This window comes from Ochotona princeps, chromosome 2, assembly GCF_030435755.1.
Source record: "Ochotona princeps isolate mOchPri1 chromosome 2, mOchPri1.hap1, whole genome shotgun sequence".
NCBI lineage: Eukaryota > Metazoa > Chordata > Mammalia > Lagomorpha > Ochotonidae > Ochotona > Ochotona princeps.
In genome coordinates this window covers 62,951,719-62,977,338 of record NC_080833.1, presented here as the reverse complement: position 1 = coordinate 62,977,338, position 25,620 = coordinate 62,951,719, and the positions used below count along the sequence as shown (strand labels likewise).

The window sequence follows — 25,620 nt, the reverse complement described above, 5'->3', positions numbered from 1 at the left end:
GGAGCTAGTTGGGCTGAACTAGTCTTCAGTGCCCATTGACATGTACAAAAGCTAAATGGGATGTGGGACAGACTGAACAAGTCTGCGGTACATACTGACAAGCATGGGAACCAGGGTAGGGGGCAGGCCTGGTGGGGGTTATAGAGAGTTGCCCCAACTAGGATGCAGCTCTCACTGGTTTGTGTGAGGGCCAAGTATGAAGTGGGCAGGATAGGGCTGGACTGCAACACCCATTGGTTCAAATGGAAGACAGGGCTGGAAACAGAACTGACCCAGCAATTGCAACCACCAGCCTGTGCATAAGCTGATTGGGGCGACAGAAGGTGCCAGACCCTGTATTGGCATTCACATCCAAGAATCAGGTCTAGGATCACCTCAGATGAAGTTTTTTTGGAGATCCCTTCAACTGAATTGCTGATATCGGAACCCCAACTGTGAAGAGACGATGTTAGCCAGTGGATTCTGAATAGATTTCATCTTGCTTGGAACAGTGAGATTGGCAACAATTCATAGCTGGGGAGTGAACCAGTGGACACTCTCTGTCTTTCCTCCTCTCTGCATATCTGACTTTCCAATAAATAAATAAATAAGTCTTAAAAAAAAAAGTAATTGACAAAGGAAATAAGCAGGCAAGGCATTTTTAAAGAGAATATATTTAAATGGCCAATAGACATATGAAAAAATGCTCAATTTCCCTAGGTATAAGGAAATAAAAATAAAAATCACATTGAGGTTCCACCTAACTCCAGTGAGAATGACCTACATACAGAAATCTAATAACACACCCACAGTTGTAGATGCAGTTCAAAAGATACACTACTCAACTGTTGGTGGGAGTGTAAACTAGTGCAGCCACTTTGGAAGTCAGTATAGAGATTGCTCACACAACCTATTCTACCATATAACGCAACTATCCCACTCCTGGGAATATATCCAAATGAAGTGAAATCTGCTTACCAGAATCAACCTATATCCCTGTATTTACAGTAACACAATCTACAATAGCAAAGATACATAAACAATCTAGATGCCTGTTAAAAAAGAAATGGATAAAGAAACCGTAGTACATCTACTCCATAGAATACTACTCAGTCCTTTAAGAAATGAAATTTTACCATTTGCAACAAAATGGTCCCACCTAGACATCATAATGCTCACTGAAATAAGCCAATCCCAAAAGAATATCATATATTCTGTTTGATCGAACTAACATTCATGCAAAATAGTTATAAAAGTGAACAAGTATATACATATATTCATATATAGTTGAACTGTATACTAGATACTAGTGTGCTAGGAAGTGAGCACACATTGCAGTAGGTACCTCTACATCTAAATAAAAGGAAGACTCCTAGTGAAACAGTTAAATTTACCTTTCAGTATGATACTGAATTTTCTATCTTACCAGGTCATGATGATGCTAAATAGCAGAATGTTAATTATGTGACTGTTAAAGGACCAAACAACTGCAATAATATGGAAAGTAATGTTGAGAGGGGAAATGGAGAGGGAGAAATGGCAAAGGAAGGGCTGAATTCTATCCTACAAAAATGTATTATGAGAAGCAATAGAAATAAGTTTTTAAATAAATAAATTTTAAAAAGGATGACAGAGGTTCAGGTTACTGTGATAGCTTTGGAAATGGATGTATGTGATCAAGAATTGGTATTCTATGAAGATTGAGTGAAGAGAATTTGCTATTGGACTGAATCTGGGATGTTAGAGAAGAAATAAAAATGACTCTTGGGGCCAGCATTGTGGTGTAGCATATTAAACCACAGTTTGCAAGCCTGGCAGCCCAAGTCGGAGCACAGGTTCAAGTCCCAGCTGCTCTGCTTCCAGTCCAACTCCATACTAAAGCACCTGGGAAAGCTGCAGAAATGGCTCAAGTATGTGGGGTATTGCCACACATGTGGGAGACCGGATAGAGTTCAAAGCTCCTGGTTTCAGACTGCACCAGCCCCAGCTGTTTCATCATTTGGGAGTAAACCAGTGGATGGCATATCTCTTTCTCTAAGTTTGAGTTATCACACTATATATTTTTAGGTATATTAAATAAATTGGGGGGGAATTATATCCACCAGCTGAGAGTCTGTCAGCACATAAAGTTTATATTTTTGAGAATTTGGATAATGCAGGGACAATAAAATTGAGAACCACACACAAACCTGCCTTTGCTATAGAAATCAATGCTGTGACAGTACAGGAGACACTTCTCACTTGTCATCCAAAGGGACAATTCTATGGATACGATAGCTATTCAGATTGTTCAGTTGGTAGAATATCAGTATTTTTTAGAAGTTAATTTTCATAAACTTGGAAATACAGAGAAAGAGAGGAGAATCTTCCATCCACTGATTCATTCCCCAAATGCTGAGAATAGCCTGGGCTGGGCTAGGCTGAAGTCAGACACTCGGAATTTCATATAAGTTTCCTAGGGCAGAACAGTGCTTGCAGAAGGAGCCTAAGCAGTTTAGCCATCTTCTGCTGCTTCCCAATTTCCCATCCTTCAAGCAAGAAACCAAATCCGAAGTGGAATAGCTGAGACTCAAACTGGCACACCTATAAGATATGGGAATGTCCCAAGTCATAGCTTAATCCACTACACCAACAATTCATCCCCAAAATATCCATCTTTTAAACTGAGATTCTTTAGTTTAAATCTATGAAAAGACTCCCCAACTTCTCCTTTTAAAATATATTATGACATCCTGCATATCCATTATTCTATCGTTTAAGTATCTTCATCCTTGATACATAGTAGGAGCCTAAGCAATATTTGGTAATAACAAGCAATGATGAATTATGAAACATGACAAACTAAAACTGAATACAAAACATTTTGTAATAATTACCAACCTTTACCACTGACTTTCTATGCTATAATAATATTGGACAACACAAAGTCTAAGACAGTAATTTTAACCCACATCCTAAAAAATATGATCTGAGATTTTGATTTGCATTTTCCCAATTACTAGTGATGCTAAGCATCTTTTCACATAATCACTGGCCATTTGTTTATCATCTTTGGAGTAGAGATTATTAAGGCACAGTTTTTAACTAGTTGGGTTTTTTTTATTTTGGTTTTTGGAGGTTTTTTTCTGTTTAGCAAAATATCTTTTATTTTGTAGTTTTTATTTATTTGAGAAAGATACAGAGAGAGAAACTGAGAGAGAAACTGAGAGCAAAAGAGCAAGTGAGGGCTGGCATGATAACCGAGTGGCTAAATCATCCCCTTGCATATGCCAAGATCACATATGGGTGCCAGTTCATGTCCTAGCTGCAGTCACTTTCCAGTCTGTTTCCTGCTTGTGGCCTCTGAGAGCAATAGAGGATGGCCCAAAGCATTGGGACCTGCACCTGATGGGAGGTGCAGAACAAGATCCTGGCTGCTGGCTCCTGGATTCAGATCAGCTCAGCTCCAGCCACTGTGGCCACTTCGGGAGTTAACTAGTGAATGGGAGATTCTCTCTCTCTCTCTCTCTCTCTCTCTCTCTCTCTCTCTCTCTCTCTCTCTCTCCTCTCCCTCTCCCCCTTCTCTCTCCCGTTCCCTTTCTCTCTCTCTCTCATCTTCTCTTTGCACATCTGTCCTTCTAAAACAAACATACAAATAAATAAATCTTTAAAAAGAGAGAAAGAGCAAGTGAGCTCCCATGTATTGATTCACTCCTTACATGCCAAAAATTGCTGGGACTGAGCTAGGACCACACCTGTGAGCTAAGAATGCAATCCACCCATGTGGTAACAGGAACACAATTACCTGAGCCATCATTATTGCATCTCAGGGTCTACATTAGCAGGAACCTGGAGTGAGAAGTTAAAGTCAGTAGTCAGAACTAGCAATCAAACCCAAATTCTCCAAACTGGAATGTGGTCATCCTAGCTGGCATTTTAGTCACTAGGTTCTAAATGCCTGTCTCCAAATATCTTTTTGAAACTTCTGAGAAGTTCAGCAATGGTTATACAAAGATTTAAAATGCTGGGTATTTCTCCTAACAGTTAAGATGCCAGTTAAGATGCTGTCATCTCATATCAGGAGGTCCTGGGTTCAATTTCCATCTTTCACTGTTGACTTTAGCTTCCTGTCAGTGCAGACCCTAAGATGCACGGGTGATATCTCAAGCAGTTGGGTTCCTGACACTCATGTGGGAAATCTGAATTGTGATCCTAGCTCCTTGCTTTAGCCCCCAGTCAATTCTATTTGTTGCAGACATTTCAGGAATGGACCAGTGCAGAGAAGCTCTCCGTTACCCTCTATCTTCCCCATCTTCTCTCCCTCTCTCCATTTCTCTCTGCCTCTCAAAATAAATTTTAAAATAAATATTTTAATAAAACAAAACAAATGTATTTATTCAATATTTTCCCATAAAGCAACTAGAAAGGACTATAAAGTAAATGATCTTAAAAAGCAGGACATAAAACATGATGACACTTTCTAAAAAGTTTTATTTATTTGAAAGGCAGAGTTACAGAGAAAGATGAAGAGACGAGACAAACATTTGTTCCATCTGTAGGTTCAGTCCACAAATGGCCACAATGGCCAGGAAAGGACCAGACTGAAGCCAGAAGCCAAGAGCTTCTTCCGGGTCTCCACACAGGTGACAGGAGCCTGAGCATCTTAGGCCATTAATTTCCCCAGCACTTCAGTAGGGAACTGGATTATAAAACAGAACAGCCTGGATACAAACCAGTACCCATATGGTATCCCAGTGCCACAAGCAATGGCTAACCAGCTATACAATAACACTCACCCCTAAAAACGCATTTTTTAAAAAAGGTGGAAGATCTTACCTACAGTCTTGATTATTAACTAGCAACTCAAGGTTTTGGGCTGATGATGAATCTATCATTGCTGTCTGTTCACTACCTTGGAAACAAATCTTCAGTGACTTGGGTGCATAAACTGAATTTTGAATAAATTCAACATATTTTAACAAAGCTGCAAGAGCTGCAAGACAGTAATATCTGTAAAATAATCAATAATACATCATTTTTAGTGTTTAAAAAATAAAATATTGCTATGGGAAGAAATATTTATCTCACTTTCAGGAAAATTAGAAGCATTCAGTAAAATTATATAGCATTGTTTAAATTCAAAGGAAAAAGATAGACCTAATGATCCTTATTTCAAAGCATGATACCTAAGAGATCTTAGTCCAATAAATCATGTGTCAAAGACAATATACAATGGTTTTTCATGTCCATTTTTATGTACAATTATAAGTACACAAATGATGCTGAAAGAGTATGAATACTTTGAGTATGAAGACTTAAATGAGAATAGACACAATCATTAACTGAGTAAACAGGACCCAATCTGGCTCAAAAAACACATTGATTTAGCGTGTCCTAAGAAACACTTATAAAAAATATCATTTCCTGTCTCATACTTTGAAAAGTATGAAATAACAGGAACAAAACTTTAACTGTACTTCATTGTCATGGCCCCACAATTTGCTGACACATCTAAACTTTTTAATCCAAAATAGACAGCAATTATCAAAGCAATAGATTATGACTAATTTGCAGAAACTGCATATAAATTTTAACTAACAGTTTAGTAATATTGTATATTATGAGCCAGAAACTTTTCTAGGTGGTAGGGATAGAAGAAACCAAACCAAAACTTTATGCCCTATAGCTCTGCAGCTTTAAGTCATAACTTACTTGGACTGAACCTCCATTAGGACAGTGTTGAATTCTGGTGTGCACAACTGTTCAATATACTCTAATCCTTTTGTTTCATTGAAGTATTTCCTTTGTATAGTAGTAAAATTAACATTCTGAAAAATGTTTTAAGAGCAAAATAAATTTTAAGTGTCAAACGCATGCTCACAAGGGCTTTCACAGAGGAGTGGTATAAATATGTATACATTTTTTTCAGCATATAAATAGAAATATTAAAAAGAAAATGGTTACCCATCTTGTTAAGTATCACATAGTACAATCTGCAGTCATTATTAGGTTTTACACTTGGGAATTTTAACTGAATACAATAGGTATGATCATCAAAGGGTGAACATAAGAATCTTCCTTCTGCCGTTAAACTTATCTGGACAATAAGACGCTGGACTTTATGCTTGCAACGAAAGAGTCTCAACTGAATTTAAACAGTGGCAATGCAGCAAGGTGGAGGAATCCACCATAGGGGGAGGGTTTGGGGGGGGTGGGGGGAACCCAGTACCTATAAAACTGTGTCACATAATGCAATGTAATAAAGAAAAAAGAATCTTCCTTCTAAGTTTATTCTATAATAACATCACATAAGTTTTACACCAAGGCTTCCAAACTCCATCATAGTTGAAAAAGACTGGATTCTTAGAATATGTCAGTTGAAATTATGAAGACAGTAATTCCACCTATCAAATCCATTAAAAGTTATTTTATTGGGCAAATTTATTGAGACTAAAGGCAAAGGAACTAAAGACTTTTTAAAAAGAATCAGTCATACAGCAAAAGCTTTGCATACTTTGAATAAAATAGTGGATAAGAAATAAAATAACTGTCAAGGAGCTATCAAGATTGAAGAAAAAATAAAACTTGTGGGGCCCGGCACGATGGCCTAGCAGCTAAAAGTTCTCACCTTGAACGTGCCGGGATCCCAAATGGATGCTTGTTCTAATCCTGGCAGCTCCACTTCCCATCCAGCTCCCTGCTTGTGGCCTGGGAAAGCAGTCAAGAACAGACCAAAGCTTTGGGACCCTGCTTTGGTGGGAGGGAGACCTGGAAGAGCTCCTGGCTCCTGGCTTCAGATCGGTGTAGCACTGGCAGTTGCGGTCACTTGGGGAGTGAATCATCAGACGCAATATCTTCCTCTCTGTCTCTCCTCCCCTCTGTATATCTGACTTTGCAATAAAATTAATCTTAAAAGAAATAAACTTTTGGGAAAGCAGAAAATTTGTCAGGTACCAAGACCACTTTTAAAATTATCTCTTTATTGGTACAGCCCATAAACAATGAAGACCTAATCCTCACTGTACCTACATTAGGGCCTCAGGATACAAGAATGAACCCATAACAAAATGACAAGTCTCCTACACGGCTGGCAGACACTCCAGTGGAAGCATGATGGATTGGGGAAAATTCATGATGGACACACATTATGAACCTAGAGGGGAGAACAGAGTGGAGCGGAGGGAATTTGAGGGATGAGGTGGGGAGGGGAGATCCCAATGCCAACTAAATTGTATCCAAAAAAAACAAAACAAAACAAAAAAAGTTATCTCAGAGATGGGCATCCAGCCTAGTGGTCAAGACATTGCTTGAAATGCTAACATCTCAAATCTGAGTGCTTGGATTTGATTCCCAACTTTGCTCCTGATGTGACTTCTGGAAGGCAGCAAATGATTGCCAAAGTAGTTGTGTCTGCCATCCTTGTGAAAGAACTGGAGTAAGTTCTTGTCTCCCAGTTTTACCTGGCCTAGTTCAGCTGTTGCAAGCATTTAGAGAGAAAATCATGAGGATATGGGAGACTAATTTCTTCCTCACTCTTCCTCTTTCCCTGTCTCCCTCCAAAAATAGACATAAATAGATAAACACACACATGTATATATTTTTAAAAATAGAAATTAGAAGTTTCCTCAAGGTGGGCATTTGGTAAAGCAGTTGCCACTTGGGATCCGTGCAACCCATATCAGAGTGCCTGAGTTTGACTCCTACTTCTGCTTCCAATTGTAGCTCCCTGTTAATGTGCATCCTAAGAATCACTAGGTACTCAAGTACCTGGGTCACTGTCATCCATGTAGGAGGTCTAGACTGAGTTCTGGAATCTTGACTTTAGCCTGGCTCACCCCTCACTGCTGTGGACATTGTTTTTTCTCACTTCTTATTTTTCTTTTTTTTTTTCTTTCTTGCTTTTTTGTTTGTTGTGGACATTTGAGAAGTAAATCAGCAAATGGATAATCTCTTTGTGTCTGTCTTTCAAATATTTTTTTTAATTTACTTGAAAGACATAGTTACATATAGAGAGGGAGAGACAGAGACAGGGAGAAGAGAGAATATTCCATTCACTGGTTCAGTCCCCAAATAGCCATAACAGCCAAGGTTGGACCAGTCCAAAGCCATGAGGTAGGAACTCCATCAAAGTCTCCCACAGTGGTGGTGGAGCAGAAAAGACCCAAACTGGCTTGGGATGCCAACATTGTAGGCAGTGAACCTTGCCATACACTGGTCCCTCAAATAAATTCTTATAAATAGTAAATAATTTAAAAATAAAAGTTATCTCACTTAATCTTTATAGTAACCAGACTTGAGATGTCATATCAATTTCACTTCTGATCCAACTTCCTGTAAAACCACCTAGAAAGGAAGCAGATGATGGCTCAAGTGTTGGGACCCTGCCATATACATGGGAGAAAAACACAGGTCTCCTGGCTTAAGCCATGCCCAGCCCTGGTTTTTGCAGTCATTTGAGAAGTGAACAAGCAGAACTAAGATATCTATTGATAGCTTTAGCTCTTGCTCTAGCTCATTGCCCCTTCCCTCCCTGACTTCTTCCTCTCTCTTGTGCCATTTGCATAAATACATCTGTAAAACAAAATAATAAAACATCTCATAAATTAACTTCTGCAGCAAAAAAAAGAAAAAAGATATTACATTACAAGGGGTGAAGGCAGTGACAAAGATTATATGCTTGGCCAAATTCTAGACAAACCCTTCCTAGCCTTCTTAACAAGTTGGACTGAATCTTAGCCTACAAATACTTGACATTGTTACTAACAGCTCAAGGCCACATCCATAGGATGACTCCCTACCCACCCCCTGCCTATTCCTTCACTCTTCCTTCAACATGCCCAGTCACTTCAGTGCAAACTAAAGTTAACTTCAGTTCTCACTAGACTCTTTTCCCTACAGCAATAGCATGTTACTGATTGAAATAAATCCGTATCACTTCAATTAATGTTTGCCTTTGTTAATCCTTGGCAATAAGAATAGGAGCAGAATAGCAAGGTGAAAGTTGGGAGTAACAAAATGTGAGTTCCCATACTTTATGGGAAGGCTTACATAAATAAGAATTATGAAAATTACGGAGTCATAAATAAAGCATCTGATCTAATAGAGATAACAGACTTAGAATAGCAATCAAAGACAACTGACAGCTACATAGGATCTCCAAGAGTACCACAACATCAAATGACTGCAAGTGTTGAATATATTAAAAACAACAACAAAAAAAAGGTGACCGGTCTTGTGGTGCAGTGAGTTAAGCTACTGCTTAGGACACCAGCATCTGAGAAGACCACTAGATCTGCATCCACTCCAGTCCCTTGCGAATAAGTCTGAGAAAGCAACAAAAGATGGCCCGGGTGCTTGGGTCCCTGCAACTTCTGTCGAGTTCCTGGCTCCTGGCTCCCACTTTGGGCATGGCCAAGCCTGACTGTGGCAGCCATTTAGTGAATGAACCAGTGGATGGGAGATATCCTTCCCTCTCTGACTCTCCTTCTCTCTGTAACTCTGCCTGTCAAATAAATAATACATCTTTAAAAAAAGGAAGATGAAAAATCACTTACCTTGAAATTTTCTGTGATCAGAGTAAACAACTTGGTCGAATTCCCCACAACACAAGCAGTATTTGACATTATTATTTCCAAAGGGGATAAAATTTTGAGCTTAGTGATCACCTGAAATTATTTAAGTTAATGTTTGAATAAATAATTCTCAGATGTAAATTTAGGAAGGTCTCTATAACAAAAAGATTGATATTTTTCTGAGAGAAGTATCTAAAATTAATTTGTAGATACCCAGAATTACAACTGTCCTAATTATATTTTTAGTTAAAGTATATCATTTTTATGGTGATGTGTGCAACATATACACTTACATAATCAGAAATATAAAATATTATCATAAATATAGGCTATATTTTATACATAATGGCTTGTAACAGCCCTAAGTTTAAAAATAATTTGAACTTAGTAAACATATATTCATTAGAAGATGTTTTTAAGGGGCTGGCATTGTAGTGCAGCAAGTAAAATCTGCTGGCTGCAGTACAAGCATCCCACATAGGCACTGGCTTGAGTCTCGGCTAATTCAGCTCCCTGATAACATGCCTGGGAATATGACGGAAGATAGACCAAGTCCTGAGGCCTCTTTATCCACATGGGAGCCCTAGAAAATACTCCCGGCTTCAGAACAACCCAGTTCTGGCCATCAATTGCAGCTATTTGAGGAGTGAACCAGCAGACGGAAGATCCTCTCTTTCTCTCTCTCTCTCTCTCTCTTCTGCCTTTCTCTCTCCATAACTCTTTCAAATAAATAAGCAAATCTTTAAAATAAATTATTCTGCTCAGTATTTTGTCCATCTCCATGAAAAAGTATAAAAACATCTAATAACCTAACAATGGGGATACAACTTGCATGATCAGCTTGATACAGTTTAGAAGTCAAAAAGTTATAGCAACACATAGCAGAAACATCTGCCTAATATCTTACACTTCTCATAAAATAAATTTTTTAACTTATTCCAAAAATAGGAATTCCCATTTTCTCCAAATGTTCCTATGATTCAAAAAAAAAAAAAAAAAAAAAACGTTCTCTGGGGCCAACATGAGTGGTGGCTCAACAAGCTAATCCTCTACCTGCTAGTGTTGGCATCTCACATGGGCACCAGCTCGTGTCCCAGCTATTCCATTTCCTACTCATCTCCCTGCTTATGGCATGGGAAAGCAGAAAAGGATTTCTCAAGTTCTTGAGCCCCCGGACTCCCATGGGAGATCCAGAGGAGTCTTCTATCTCCTAGCTTCGGATCAGCTCAGCTCCAGACATTGTGGCCATTTACAGTGTAAACCAGTGGATAAAGTATTTCTCTCTGTATCTCTCTCTCTCTGTTTCTTCTTCTCTCTTAAACCTGCCTTTCAAACAAAAATAAACAAAATTTTTTTTTAAAAGGACTTTCTTGGGCCAGGCGCCGTGGCCTAGTGGCTAGAGTCCTCGCCTTGAATGCATTGGGATCACATATGCATATGGGTGCAGGTTCTAATCCCGGTAGCTCCACTTCCCATCCAGCTCCCTGCTTGTGGCCTGGAAAGCCAGTCTGGGATGGCCCAAAGCCTTTGGACTCTGTGCCCGTGTGGGAGACCTGGAGGAATGTTCCTGGCTCCTGCCTTCGGATCGGCACAGCACAGACCGTTGCACTCACTTGGGGAATGAATTATCAGATGGAATATCTTCCTCTCTGTCTCTCCTCCTCTCAGTATAAACAAACCTTTATAAAAAAAACTTTTTTATTCTTCAGGCTTTGTGTATAATTGCAAATAAAATGACAACAGTTAAATTTAGTATGCAATATTTACATAATTTGGGTTAAATGTAACAAAAATTAGGGGTTAGCATTGTAACATAGCAGCATAGCAGATAAAGCTGCCACCTACAATGCCAGCACCCCAGTTAGCACCAGTTCCTGTTCTGGTTGCTCCACTTCTAATCCAGCTCCCTACTAACAGCCTGAGAAAAGCAGCAGAACTTGACTCAGGTACTTGGGCCTATGTTGCCCATGTGAGAGACCTGGAAGCTCCTGGCCCGTATGAAACAAAAAAATCAATTAGTAGGGAAAAGAGGCCTACATTCTGGAAAATTATAAAGAGGAATTTAATATTTAAAATATAACACATAACAAATAACAATAAAATAATAAAAATTATATAGCAGTTCATATTTTTAAAATAAAAATTGAATCAAACAACCTTGAAAAATAGAGATATTAGGAGCAGATTCCTCTGCCCAACACATCACACAACTCCCACAATGGTAAGCACGGTGTCCAAATTGATGACAGGTGATATTAAGTGCAGGAAAAGTCAGAAATAAACACAAAACCAGTTTCTATTATATGCAAAAAATAGAATTCAAACAAAGCTTAGAGGAAATAACCTTCTGGAAATGGCATCATCAAATATATTACCTTTGGAATGAACCAAAGATTAGGATTAATTTAAAAATATTAATTTTGAAAATTCATAAACTTGAAGCAATCAGGTATCAGCAAGATATATGTGTTAGAAAAAATATTTTAAAAATAAAAATCAAATAGAAAACATTTTTAATTCAGAATATTTATATTATTGTAATCGTGAACAACTTTTACTCCAGACAAAAAGTATATTAGAAGAGCACTATTTTGCAAATCTGCATACCACTCACTAAATCAATCATTTTCTAAGATTATTAATACTCACCTTTGCATAGGTTGTGTTGTCTGCAAACTGGGACAATATAATCTGTGGGCTTTTTAAGTCAATACTTGCCATTCCTATTTCACCCCTGGCAAGTCCTCTCCCTTCCACAACAGCTACAATAACTGATGGTGTATGTGCAGACACTGCTGAAGATGATGTAGCTGTTCAAATTTTTTAGACAAATAAAACACAAAAATATGAGTAATCATTTATAATTATCTTATTTAATTTTTATAATATGTAAAGCGTAAAGAGAAAGAGACAGATCTTCCATCTACTGGTTTATCCCCAGATTCCCGCAACAGTCAGGGCAGGACAGACTGAGGCCAAGAGTCCTGAACTCATTCTGTATCTCCCATATGGGCAGAAGATCAACTACTGCTTCCTAGGATACACAATAGCAGGCAGCTCGGGTCAGGTGAAGTACATATGCAATATTCCAAACAGCTTCTTAACTACTGCAGCAAATGCCTGCCCTTGATTTCTTATTTTCTCACTAAGAAACTAAATCACCCAGCTTAGGACATGGCTATTAGTCTCCAAAGAAATAACCTTTATTTCTCATTAAAAAATAATTTTTCATTGTTCAGACCAAATAAAATGTTACTTATCAAAGTACTTGTCAAAAGTTCATACTTAGAAATAATGTATTTAGACTTTTTTATACTTTATTAAAATACAGTCATAAAAGGAATGCTGAAGTTGCAGTCAAAAACTTACATTATATATGTAACTCTATCATCCAAAAGTTATTAATATTTGGAGAAATTGTTTCATAAAAATAATCATAAATAACAAATTACAATGTAATAACCATTCTGCCCATCTTAAGAACTGGATAAAAGGATGAGATGATTTGCATAAATGCACTGTTTGGAAGTTAAACATTATGCAATTATGAACACCATTTATAATATAATTGTACAATGTGGAAATAAAAATTATAATAAAATATTTATCATCTGAGAGATGCCCAAGATAGACCAACAAATATTCTAAGTTCATTGAATCAACTCACTGCATCGCCAAAAAATCCTATCAAATACATACCATTATTATTTATTGAGACTGAAACACAGATGGAACTTGTAAGGATAGAAATCACAGCCAGGTTCCAGAGCTAGTGCTCTGAACTATAACACATGTCACTGATTTTGAGATGTGTGCCTTGAGAACTATGCATACTCAGGCAAACTGGGTCTTTATAAAGTCAGCAATTATTAATTAGACATATCAAGCTTTTTCATAAGGTTGTGACAAGAATTAAATGCAATACTGTAGAAAGATTCTGTGAAGTGTAAGAGGCTACTTGAATATAAGATACTATTCATGAATGAAAAATATTTAAGATTCCAAGTAGGCACTTAGCCTAGGGGTTAAGATACATACCTCTCCCATCAGAGTGCCTGGGACTGATTCCTGACTCCAGCTCCTGATGGCAGATTCTTGCTAACACAGACTCTGGGAAGCGGTAGTGACAGCCCAAGAAACCAGGCTCCTGCTACCTTTGTGGGAGACTTGGATTGCTTTTCCAGCTTCTCACTTTGGCCATTGTTGTAAGCATTTATGAAATTAACCAGGAGATGGGGCTGAGGCTTAGTGAATAAAGCTGCTAGCTGCAGCATCCTATATAGGGGCCTGTAAGAGTCCCTACTGCTCTCTGATCTGGTTCTCTGCTAATGTGCCTGGGAAAGCAAAAGAAGATGGCCTGAGGTCCTGTGACCCTAAATCTGTGCGGGAGACTCAGAGGAAACTCCTAGTTTCAGACCAGTCCTGCTTGGCCTTCGGAGTCATTTAGGGAGTGAACCACACACTGAAAATCTCTTTTTCTCTTTAACTCTGCCTTTCAAACAAAATAAACAAGCTAGTTTAAAAGTAGGCTAAGTATATGAACAGGCATTAAAATTTAAATGTCCAAGAACACATGAAAAAACGCATAGGATCACTAACCATCAGGAAAATGTAAATAAAACCACAATGAGATTGTATCTCACCTGTTGGAATGGCCATCACCCAAAAATTAAAAAATGTTAAGGATGTGGGGTAAAAATACCCTTACATACTGCTGGTAGTAATGTAAACTATACAAATGTTACAGAACACAAGGTGGAGGAATCCACCATGGTGGGAGGGTTTGGGGAGGGGTGGGGAGAACCCAAGTACCTATGAAACTGTGTCACATAATACAATGTAATTAATGAATTAAAAATAATAAATAATAATTTAAAAAGAACAAATGTTACAGAACATACTACAGAGATTCTCCAATATCTAAAAATAGTTCTGGGCCCAGCATGGTAGCCTAGTGCCTTAAGTTCTCACCTTGCACATGCCAGGATCCCTTATGGGTTCTGATTTTAATCCCAAATGCTCCACTTCCCATCTAGCTTCTTGCCTGTGGCCTGGGAAAGCAGTGGAGGACTGCCCAAAGGCTTGGGGACTTTCACCAGTGTAGGAGACCCAGAAGAAGCTCTTGGCTCCTGGCTCCGGATCAGCTCAGTTCTGGCTGTTACAGCCACTTGGGGAGTGACCCAGTGGACAGAAGATCTTTCTCTCTGTTTCTGCTTCTCTCTGTATATCTATCTTTCCAATACAAACAAATAAATCCTTAAAAAAAATATTGCTTAAAAAATAAAAATAGTTCAACCATATGACCCAGCTATTCTACTTTTGAGATTCTATCAAAGGAAATGAAATCAACATATGAGAGTTTATATACCCACATGTTTATAGCACCCAAGTCACAATAGCTAAGATATGGATGCAACCCATATTCAACTGATGATTGGATAACGAAAATTTCACACACACACACACATGACAGAATACTACTCACCCACAAAAAAGAATGTTTTCACAATAAAATGGATGCAACTAGAGACTATCATGTTTAGTGAAAAAAGGCTGAAAAAAGACAAATAGCACAAATTTTCCCTGACTTGTGGAAACAAACATACAAAACAAAGTAATATGTGTGAGTAAAATCAACATTTTGAGATTTGATTATTGTTTATAGTCCTTGTCCATATGCTTGAAGAACAGTAGTTTTTCTGTTTACTATTTGTTAAATTCTTTATTTAGTGGAAGCTTGTGAAGCTGAAGTATATTGAAACTATGCTATTGTGAAAATTCAAATAAACATTTAAAAGGAGGAAGAGAGAATGGGAGTGGGGGATGGAGGAAGGGTGCAGTGGGAACTATCATTACACTCCAAAAACGATCATTACACTATTAAAACTCTTTTTCCAGTTGTAGGCTACTGCCTAGGTTGGATTTACACCTAGAGGTGAAAATGTTGCACTGCTGGGAGAAAATTAGCTAATAGCTGGCAGGCATCCTGGACCTGGTTAATGCTAATTTGTGTTAACTGTATCAGTATGCCAGTATAGTTGCCTATTTTGTTTGTTTTTAAGGTATGTGAGAGGGAGACACCAGCACTCCAGCAGACAGGGTCTGGCGACCCACACATGAATGTACATGGGCCCTGGCTAGTCAGGCAGGACCCCAGGCTGGCATGGCATACCACTGGAGCCTGGGGAGCTGCAGGCATGGGAGCTGTGGATTGCTCAGGGAAACGGGTCTGGTGATGTGTGGGAGGGAGGACTGTTGAGGGAGAATGAGACAGATGAGGAATGACAGCTAGCAGACTTGTGCCAACTAGGCTACTGCACTTGCAGGTAAATGAGAGAGCTGAGACTAGTGGTTTAAGGGAGGGAAAGCAGAGGACCTTCTGGGGCCAGACCAATACATCTGCCCACATGGAAGACCTGAGTTGGGATTGGTTGGTACCAACCAACACCTAGCAACACACATGAAAATCATGGCTGGAGGGCAAAGCCCAACCAGCTTGAACTTACTCTGGCTCATTCATGCACTAATGGATACAGTCACTTAGTCCAGCCTGGCTCTCCCCTTAACCCAGCTCACATGCAGGCCAATGGGCTTTGATCCCTGCCCAGCCTGGTCTGCCCATAATCCCAGCTCTAAGTGGAATAATGGCCCAGCAGGGAAGCCCCAACAGCTCTCTTACTGGGCTTACTTCCCAGCCCCAGATTTCACATGTTTTGGTGGGTGCTGTGACCTAGACTGGCATCTCTCACCTCACCTTGGCACTCACCAGCGGGTGCTACAGCATGGCTCAGCTGACTTGCCCCCGGTTCCAGCTCATGCTGGCAGGTGCTTCAGCCTAGTCCAGCCTGGACTGCTCCTAGTCCCAGCCCTAATGAGAACTAGCTGGTGTTGTAGCCAAACCTGACCTGTCCTACACCCCGTCCTAGTTCTCAGATCTGCCAGTGGGTGTCATGAACTGACCTAGCCTGACCTGTCCCAGACCTGACCCACACGTAAGCTGGCAGGTACCATAACATGCCTGTGTGAGCTGCAATCACCTTTGGTCCTTGCATTCACCTGCAGGGACTATGTCCTGACAGAGGAGTTCCCCAAACTCTATTAGGCCACCTCCCAGAGACATAGTACACCTCCTGTCCTAGCAGGAAGAGTGGCCTTGTTCAACCAGTCCACACCCATTCTGACTCTTACTGTTGGGTGCTACAGCCCAACCACACCTGGTACACATTCAGACATAGCTCTCTCATGGTTCAGCGGGTGCTGAGACCTAACCTGCCCATCTTGCACCCTCCCTGGCTCTCATAAACACCACTGAGTGCAGGCTGGAATCTAATCCAGTCTCACAAACCCCAGACCTAATCCACAACCATGCCAACAGATACTGTAGTCATGTCCAGCCCAGATCACCACTCCTATTCCAAATCTCATGATCACAAATGGGAACCACAACCCAGCTGTGGGGTCCCTTAGCTCCCCAACAAAGCCTGTTCCCAGTCACAGATCCTGTGTGTGCTACTGGTTGCTCTCGGTATAGTCCAACCCAACTTGGCCTTTGACATCGGATGCTGCAGCCTGGCCTGGCCAGCCCACCCCAGTTCCAACTCTCGCTGGTGAGTACTGTAGCCTACCCCTGCCCAATCTGCTACTGTACCTAGGTTTCATGCAAATCAGCAAGTGTGATAACCTAGCCTGGCATGGCCCACACTCCAACCTGGCTCCAGCACATGCCAGTGGGCAAAGGTTTGGCATGGCCTTGTCCAGTCCTCCCCTTTCCAGAATTAACCCACACACTTGCTGACAGGTAGAACAACTTTGCCCAGTCTGATCCAGGACTGATTCACATTCTCACCAGTGGGTGCTACGTTCCACCAGAGGAGTTTCCCATGTTCCCCCACCAGGCTTACTCCCAGATCCAGATCTCAAATGTGCCAGTGGGCTCAGCCCTTACCCAGCATAGTCTGCCCTCTCTGTCCAGGCCTATGAATGAACTGGTGGATCTTGCAGCTCAACTTACCCCACACCTTATTCTTTGGTGTGCCTGCGAGTGCTATAGCCTGGATCAGCCTAGCCTGTTCCCAACGCCAATACCATGAATGTTGGGTGGTCCAATGGCCATGCCTAGCTCAGCATATCACTATACCCAGCCCTTAAACAAAGTAGTGGAAACTGCAGTTTCACAGGGGTGAGCCCACTTATCTCCCACAGTATCTGCCCCCCGGCCTGGTTCTCTCGCATGCTGGTTAGTGTCATGGCCCAGCCTTACATTACCTGTCTCCTATTCTGATTCTCATGCTGGGTTGGGTACTGTGATCTAACACTGCCTGGTAAGCCCCCAACCCTAGCATTAGTGTGACTGGTGAGTGGTAGTCAGTGATGATCCATGTTAAGTAGCCCAGCTCAGGTCTCCCACGCAGGCTGGTATATTGTTCCAACCCAGAAAGACCCCCACCCCCAGCTTCTTCTCCCCAAACCACTCAGTCTAGGCTCCCTCATTTACTTGTAAGTATAGTGGCCTTGTTGATGGAAAGCCCTCAGAAGTTATTCCTCCCCTGCAAAGTACTCCCTCAGTGATTCTCCCTCCCACACATCTTCTTACCCGCTCCCTGATCAATTCATAGTCACTGCACCCTGAAGCATATGGGTTTCCCAGCCCAGTCTTCCCAAGCCATCTTCCAGTGGAGTGATGCACTATCATGGAGCTCTGACTGCCCACTATGGACACAAACTCCTGGCTCATGTCCAGGCCTGGAACCCTACCCCTCTGTCCACCCAAGATCCAAACATGTTCACAGTTCCCCAAGCCTGGTCCACCAGCATACTATGCCAGCATGCTACCCTGGGGCTCCCCCTCTCTTCTCCCAACCCTTCCCTGGACCAAGTACATGGGGAAATCCCCAGGCTCACTCCACCTGCCTGGAAGTGATCCCCCAGACTCCCACACTCCCTGTTGGCACCATCTCCAGGGCTTCCTACAAGCCCACTCCCTGGGCACAACTGCAAAAAGCCTGATAAACCAATTCTAAAAAGGTCCTCCACAGTTTCACATACAATTATAGCAGTCAAATTCTCATTATCAATTTCCTTTTTAATTTTTTAAACTGTTAAGATTTATTATTTTTATTGGAATATCAGATATACGGAGAGGAGGAGAGACAGAGGAAGATCTTCCATCCATTGATTGACTCCCCAAGCAGCTGCAAGTGGCCGGAGCTGAGCCCATCCAAAGTCAAGAGCCTGGAGCCTCTTCTCCAGGTCTCCCAAGTGGGTGCAGGGTCCCAAGGCTTTGGGTCGTCCTCCACAGCTTTTCCAGGCCACAGGCAGGGAGCTGGATGGGAAACGGGGCTTTTGGGACATAAACCAGCACCATATAGATCATGGCATGTGCAAAGCTAGGACTTTAGACACTAGGCTACTGCGCCAGGCCCAGCAATAACTCTATAAAAACAAAGGTTTTATTTAGTTCTGTTTGGAGGTTCAAGTCTAACATAAAGCAGCACAATGGTTTAGCCTCTAAAGATGCTGTGGTTGGCGATAACAAAGTGTATGTGGAAGAAGGATCACATGACAGCTAAAAAACAGGAGGAGGGAGCTGAGCCCAACTTTTTATAACAATTTCTTATTTGAATTACCTTTTTTTAAAAAAAAAAAAAAAAAGATTTATTTATTTTTATTGGAAAGTTTTCCAGGTCTCCCACCCTGGTACAGGGTCCCAAGGCTTTGGGCTGTCCTCTACTGCTTTCCCAGGCCATAAGCAGGGAGCTGGATGGGAAGTGGAGTTCCAGGACAAAAACCAGCACCAGTATGGGATCCCGGTGTGTGCAAAGCAAATCTTTTAGCCGCTAGGCTACTACACCAGGCGCATGAACTATCTTTCAGAAGGTTTCCCCCATAACATCCCATTAAGTTGCAACATGCCTTGGGGCCCAGGACGGTGGCCTAGTGGCTAAAGTCCTTGCCTTGAACACCCCAGGATCCCATATGGGCGCCGGTTCTAATCCCGGCAGCTCCACTTCCCATCCAGCTCCCTGCTTGTGTCCTGGGAAAGCAGTCAAGGATGGCCCAAAGCCTTGGGACCCTATACCCATGTGGCAGACCTGGAGGAGGTTCCTGGCTCCTGGCTCCGGATCGGCTCAGCTCCAGCCGTTGTGCTCACTTGGGGAGTGACTCATCGGATGGAAGATCTTCCTCTCTGTTTCTCCTCCTCTATGTATATCTGACTTTCCAATAAAAATAAATAATAATAAAAAATAAAAATAAAATTTCAACATGCCTTAAGTCTTTAACACAAGGACCTTTGGAAGACTCACAAACTAATATTCAATTTGTAACTGTGGCTTGTGGAGAGTGAGAGCAGAGAGCTGATCTACTAGAAATCAAGATTTATTGTGGAGGTAGATGTTATGGGGCAGAGTACATTAACCCACTGTTTGGATGCCCACATCCCGTATCAGAATGCTTGGCTCAAATCTCAGCTACTCTGCTCTTTTAATCCAGCTTCTTCTAACGTATCTGGGAGGCAGCAGATAGTCACCCAAGCCCTGATTCCTGATGGCACGTGGGAGACCTGAATGGAGCGCCTGCTGCTGGTTGCAGCCTGGTCTCATTCTGGCTCTTGCAGGCATCTGAGGACTGAATCAGCTGGAAGGTCTCTCTCTGTCTCTCCCTCTCTCTCTGTGTGTCACTCTTTTAAATCAATGCTATTTTTTATATTAAAATGGTAAATTTATTGTGATTTTTCTGTCAGAAAGACTAAAATAATGTATGCCCCTGCACTTGCTAACAAATATCAGAAACTATGTAGCCTGAAATGCATTCTCAAATCATACATGAGAAAATTCATACATTTATCTTTTGATCATCCATGTCAGTTACAGATAATTTAATGCTTTATTATTTTTGAGATAACATTTTTAATTTACCATATAGTCAAAGGCTTATTGGTACCATTAAACAAAGATTTCAACAAATAAAAAGATCATGATCAAACAGAAAACTAGGCATGGACTATATACACCACCAATATACAATTTCAAATAAACCTAACTTTCCTAAATTATAACTTGCAAGACTTTAAGTTTCAAAAGATCAGTAAGGTTAATCTTCTACTCATTTTACCTGAATATCCTATTTGTGGTGTCCAAGGTTTATATCCTGGTCTTTGATGATTTCCAGCAGGCAATGGAGTTTTAAGTATGTGAGGGTGCATAGGATCCCGTGCAGAAGAGGAGCTTGTACCAAAAGTAAAATTTGAAGCAACTGCATTTTCCACATTAGACTTTTTGTTTCCAAAGTATAAACCTGAATTTAAAAAATTATTCCTATACATTAGAATTATGATTATTAACTTCTATTATTTATATCATGTTATTTACTACAATAACATGATATTTCCATGTTATTTTCATCTAGTAAATTTTTTAAAATATCACAAATATCTTGGGCCTTGAACGCCCCAGGATCCCATATGGGCGCCGGTTCTAATCCCGGCAGCTCCACTTCCCGTCCAGCTCCCTGCTTCTGGCCTGGGAAAGCAGTCAAGGACGGCCCAATGCTTTGGGACACTGCACCCGTGTGGGAGACTTGGAGGAAGTTCCTGGCTCCTGGCTCTGGATCGGCCAGCACCGGCTGTTGCGCTCACTTGGAGAGTGAATCATCAGACGGAAGATATTCCTCTCTGTCTCTCCTCCTCTCTGTATATCTGACTTTGTAATAAAAAAAAAAAATCTTAAAAAAAAAAAAAAAGAAAACCTATTTTCATTTTCTTTAAAAGCCTTTTAAAGAAAAAAAGCCTTTAAAAAAAAAGCCTTTTAAAGGGTTGGTGCTGTGGTGCAGTGACTTAAGCCACTACTTAAAAAGCTGATAATCCATATTGGAGTGCCAGTTGAAATTCTGGATAGTTTGGTTTGGATCAGTCAGCTTCCAGATAATGTTTCTGAGAGGACAGCAAAGGATGGCCCTCATACTTAGCACCCTGACCCATGTTGGAGATCAGGATGGAGTTCCAGGCTTTGGCTTTGGCCTGGCTCAAACCTGGCAGTTCGGGAAATGAATCGGTATATGGAAGATTTCCCTTCCCTGTCCTTCCCTACCTCCCTTTCTCTCTCTTTATTACTGTGCCCTTCAAATAAACAAATAGATCTTTTTCTTCTTCCTTTTCTTTTGTTGTGTCCTTTTTCTTCTGTCTCCCAGTTATGGCCCTCCAGAGTTCCATACTTTTAAACTTCTCTCACAAATCAATATGGTACATTTTCTCTGAGCATTTTATCTGTTCTCTTTCTATTAATATCTATTTCCTAAAAATTTTCAAATGTTCACATATGGACTAACATCTACCTCACACTGTAATCCAGGTGTTATACTTTTCTCATAAAGACAAATTGTTAAATTATCAGATGCTTCTCCTTGGGGCAGGTTTCTAAGCAGTGTCACCCACAGGTCTATAATTTGATTTACTTATTGCAGTTGGCAAATGGCTCTTTGCTTGCAGTCAGTTGTGCCACTCCCTCCAGCAAGTTCCAGGTCTGGGTTCTTTTGTTAGATTTCCTGGATCACCAGTTTCCACCTTCTGTAATACCATACTGAACCTGCAGCATTGTCTGTACAACCTTTCTCCCACTTCCGGTTAAAGCAAGTCCCAGGATTAGGATTATAGAGCTAGGTTGTTGGTGGTGCTGATCTTTTTTGAACCTGTTGGCCATTAGGTCTGAGGGCCACATAGACCTATTTGACCCGTATGATGTCAAAGTTGATATTATTTTCCCTGTGGCACCAGTGCAATGCACTGAGCTCAGTGAGTTTGCTCCCAGCTCAGTCCCTGTGCAGCTCACTGTTGTCCCTGCATTCTTCAGTTTTTCCACACTGTACAAAATGGCACCTGAAGTGCCACTCTTAGAGTTCTTGATCTGCTGACTGTCAGGTCTGAGAGCTATCGGACATATCTTGGGTGGAACCTGTAGGATGCCACGCTGTTGCAGTTCGCTGAGCCAGAAAGGAACTCACTCCCAGATCAGTGCATGCTCAGTATTGTCCAGTAGCCTTTGTCTCTCTAGAAAAAATAGTCACTGATCTTGATCTAAGGGATGGGTTGGGCTGTGAAACCCACCCTGTTCCCGCACTGCCCATCTGGGACCTACTGCTCTGTCTCCACTCCTGGTCAAATCAAACAGACCAGCAGGACAGGAAGTTGTCTAAGTTTACCTCCTGAGCCCCTGGTGAATGTCGCTTCCCACCTTGTCGCTGGTGGAGTTCCAGCTGCCATTGCAATCCAGATAGCCACTTGCTGAATGCCACTGGAGTATTGGTCACTGCAGCACCACACCATTGTGTCCACAGCTTTCCCGTATCTGTCAGTCTCCAGGTACCCCTCTGCTGTTGTTATTTATTCTCTTATTTCCTAGAATGTGCTCTCTCTGCTTCACACCAGCTAATGTTGCTCCATCTGTTTAAACACGTCCTTACCCTATTCTGCCATCTTGACTTGCCACTTTCTTTTAAAAATGTAAAATCTATTCTTATTTCTATACCTGCATTGTTCAGCAAGTACAGTAGTTACAGGCCGTATGCAACTGTTCAATTAAGTCAAAATTCAATACTATTAAAGGTCCAGTTCCTCGGTCATTTAGCCACATTTCAAATATTCAGCTGCTGTATTTGTCTACTGGTTGCTATATTGGACAGCACAGAAACAGAACATTTCTGTCATTAGAAAAAGTTCATATTACACATGTGGCTCCAGGCTACTGTATTTAACTTTGGATATAAACCTTTAAATAACTTCCCAGAACTTTTTTTAAAAAAAGGTTTATTTAATTTTTCCAAAGATGTCTTTATGTTCATTGGAAAAGCATATATAGAGAGAGGAGAGAGAGCTAGCATGATATTCCGTCCACTGGTTCACTCCCCAAGTGGCCATAATAGCTGGAGCTGAGCAGATCCAAAGGTAGGAGCCAGGAACTTCTTCTGGGTCTCCCATTTGGGTGCAGGATCCCAAGGCTTTGGGTCGTCCTCGACTGCTTTCCCAGGCCAAAAGTGGGGAGCTGGATGGGAAGTGGAGCAGCCAGGTTATGATCTGGCATCCATACAGGATCCCAGTGGATGCAAGGTGAGGATTTATCACAAGGCTACAGCACTGGGCCTAACTTTCCAGAACTTTTTAATGTCTAAATGTGAACTCCTTATGTCGCCTACAATGGTTTTTCCGTTATTATTAGTCAGAGTCAATTGTACTCTGTCATAAATGGCGGAATCATTCCCAACTGATCTTTATTTGTATATCTATATGTGTGTATATATATGTATATATGTTTGAAAACATTATTTGAAAAACAGAGATCTGAGATTTATTGAAATTTTCTATATGTTCGTCAATGGCCAGGATTTGGCTGGGATTGTGCCAAGCAGAAGTCAGAAGCATGGAATTCTATGTGTGTCTCCAACGTGACTGCAAGGTCCCTGATTACTTGGGCTATCTTTCACTACTTTCCTAAATACATTAACAGGGAGCTGGACTGGAAGTAACCAACACTCCAACCGACACTCATCACGGACAAGGCATCGCAGGTAACAACTTAACTAGCTAGGCCACAGCACTGGCTCTCAAACTCATCTTTCATGAACCCTAACTCCAGTCAAGGATCAAGTATTGTAATTCTTTTTCTGTTTTTAAAGCAAGTAAAATTGTATCCCTTGGGCCTGGCACCATATCCTAGCAGCTAAAGTCCTCACCTTGAATGCACCCAGATCCACTTCCCATCCAGCTCCCTGCTTGTGACCTGGGAAGGCAGTCGAGGATGGCCCAAAAGCCTCTGCACCTGTATTGGAGACCTAGAGGAAGTTCCTAACTCCTGGCTTCAGATCAGTGCACCACCGGCCGTTGCGCTCACTTGGGGAGTGAATCATCGGATGGAAGATCTTCCTCTCTGTCTCTCCTCCTCTCTGTACATCTGACTTTGTAATAAAAAAAAAATAAAAATCTTAAATAATAATAATAATAAATTGTATCCCTTTCCACTCACAGAAGCCCATTTAAGTATGTGTTTTCTTCAGATCTTTTACAAATCTCCTACTTGTGCTCCTTGCTTCCAGCATTACGTGTCTATCCTTCATATCATCACTGGTGACTTGATTACTTTTCTCTAAAAAACAAACTCGATTACTTCTTCTCCTTTCTTAAATCTCCCGAGTGCATTCCAACACCAAGGAATCTTAGTTCCTGTATGGGTTCCAGCAGAAACCATTGACACAATCAAAGCAGGATAATTTGAGGAATATGTGGCTGAGAGTATTTGCAAAGCTGTCGGCAAGGAGTAGGGCTACCATCATAAAGACAGGTATGGAAAAAGGCTAAATGTGCTCCCTAGCATCCCTAGGCTCTTAAAGGAACTCTAGGTCCCTTCTTGAATCTCAAGCACTCTTTCAACTTCCTTGACCTCTATTTTTAAACTATCTTCTTCGTATTCTCCCTCTTCATCACAAATGTATTGCTAACTTTGAAATCTATAGCCCAAGTGCATTACATATATGCCTTCCTCAGATCTAAGTCATCCACTATCACAATCGTAAAATCATTCTTGAACGTCTTTTACTCACTCAAACCTTCGCATTCCCAACCGCCCAGTTCTCACCAGCCAACCAAGCCGGGACTGCGTCTGAGGTAACTGCTAAGGAAACCGCCACCCAGCTGCGCCCTTGGCGCTGAGGTAACCGCCACCCAGCTGCAACAACCCCTCTGAGGTAACCGCCACCCAGCTGCGCCCTTGGCGCTGAGGTAACCGCCACCCACGGCTCCCCGCAGCCCGACATCGGGCTCTCTTGGCGCACTCCCACCCGACACTCCTTGCCTGGAGCTGGCCTGGCGCTGGGAGGGCGAAATGTGCTGCTGCTGCTGCTTCTGTCGCCTGCGGCTCCAGAAGTGCCGAATGGGGTGGACACCAGGAAGGCCTGGCTCGAAGGACGACTCCGAGGAGTGTCCGGGCGTCCGAAGCTGTGGCCGAGACCCTGTGAGCCAACCTCTCCCGACGACAAAGAGGCCGCAGGGGCAGAAGGCGAAGTTGAAAAGATCTCACGCCTCAGCATCCTCCCACACTTCTCTCCT

At 41.5% G+C, this 25,620-nt stretch overlaps 1 protein-coding gene across 1 annotated transcript in view; it reads right to left on the bottom strand.

The window, feature by feature from the left end:
• MSH4 (mutS homolog 4) overlaps nt 1–25,620 on the bottom strand; it is a 102,022-nt gene extending 76,402 nt beyond the window's left edge. Inside the window, exons 1-6 of the mRNA XM_058658193.1 lie at nt 25,367–25,620; nt 20,643–20,825; nt 12,180–12,340; nt 9,513–9,623; nt 5,671–5,786; nt 4,795–4,968 (exon numbers count right to left, since the gene is read on the bottom strand). Of these exons, the coding sequence (XP_058514176.1) occupies nt 4,795–4,968; nt 5,671–5,786; nt 9,513–9,623; nt 12,180–12,340; nt 20,643–20,825; nt 25,367–25,601 (980 nt within the window). The 5' untranslated portion in view covers nt 25,602–25,620. The remainder of the gene's footprint in view (nt 1–4,794; nt 4,969–5,670; nt 5,787–9,512; nt 9,624–12,179; nt 12,341–20,642; nt 20,826–25,366) is intronic.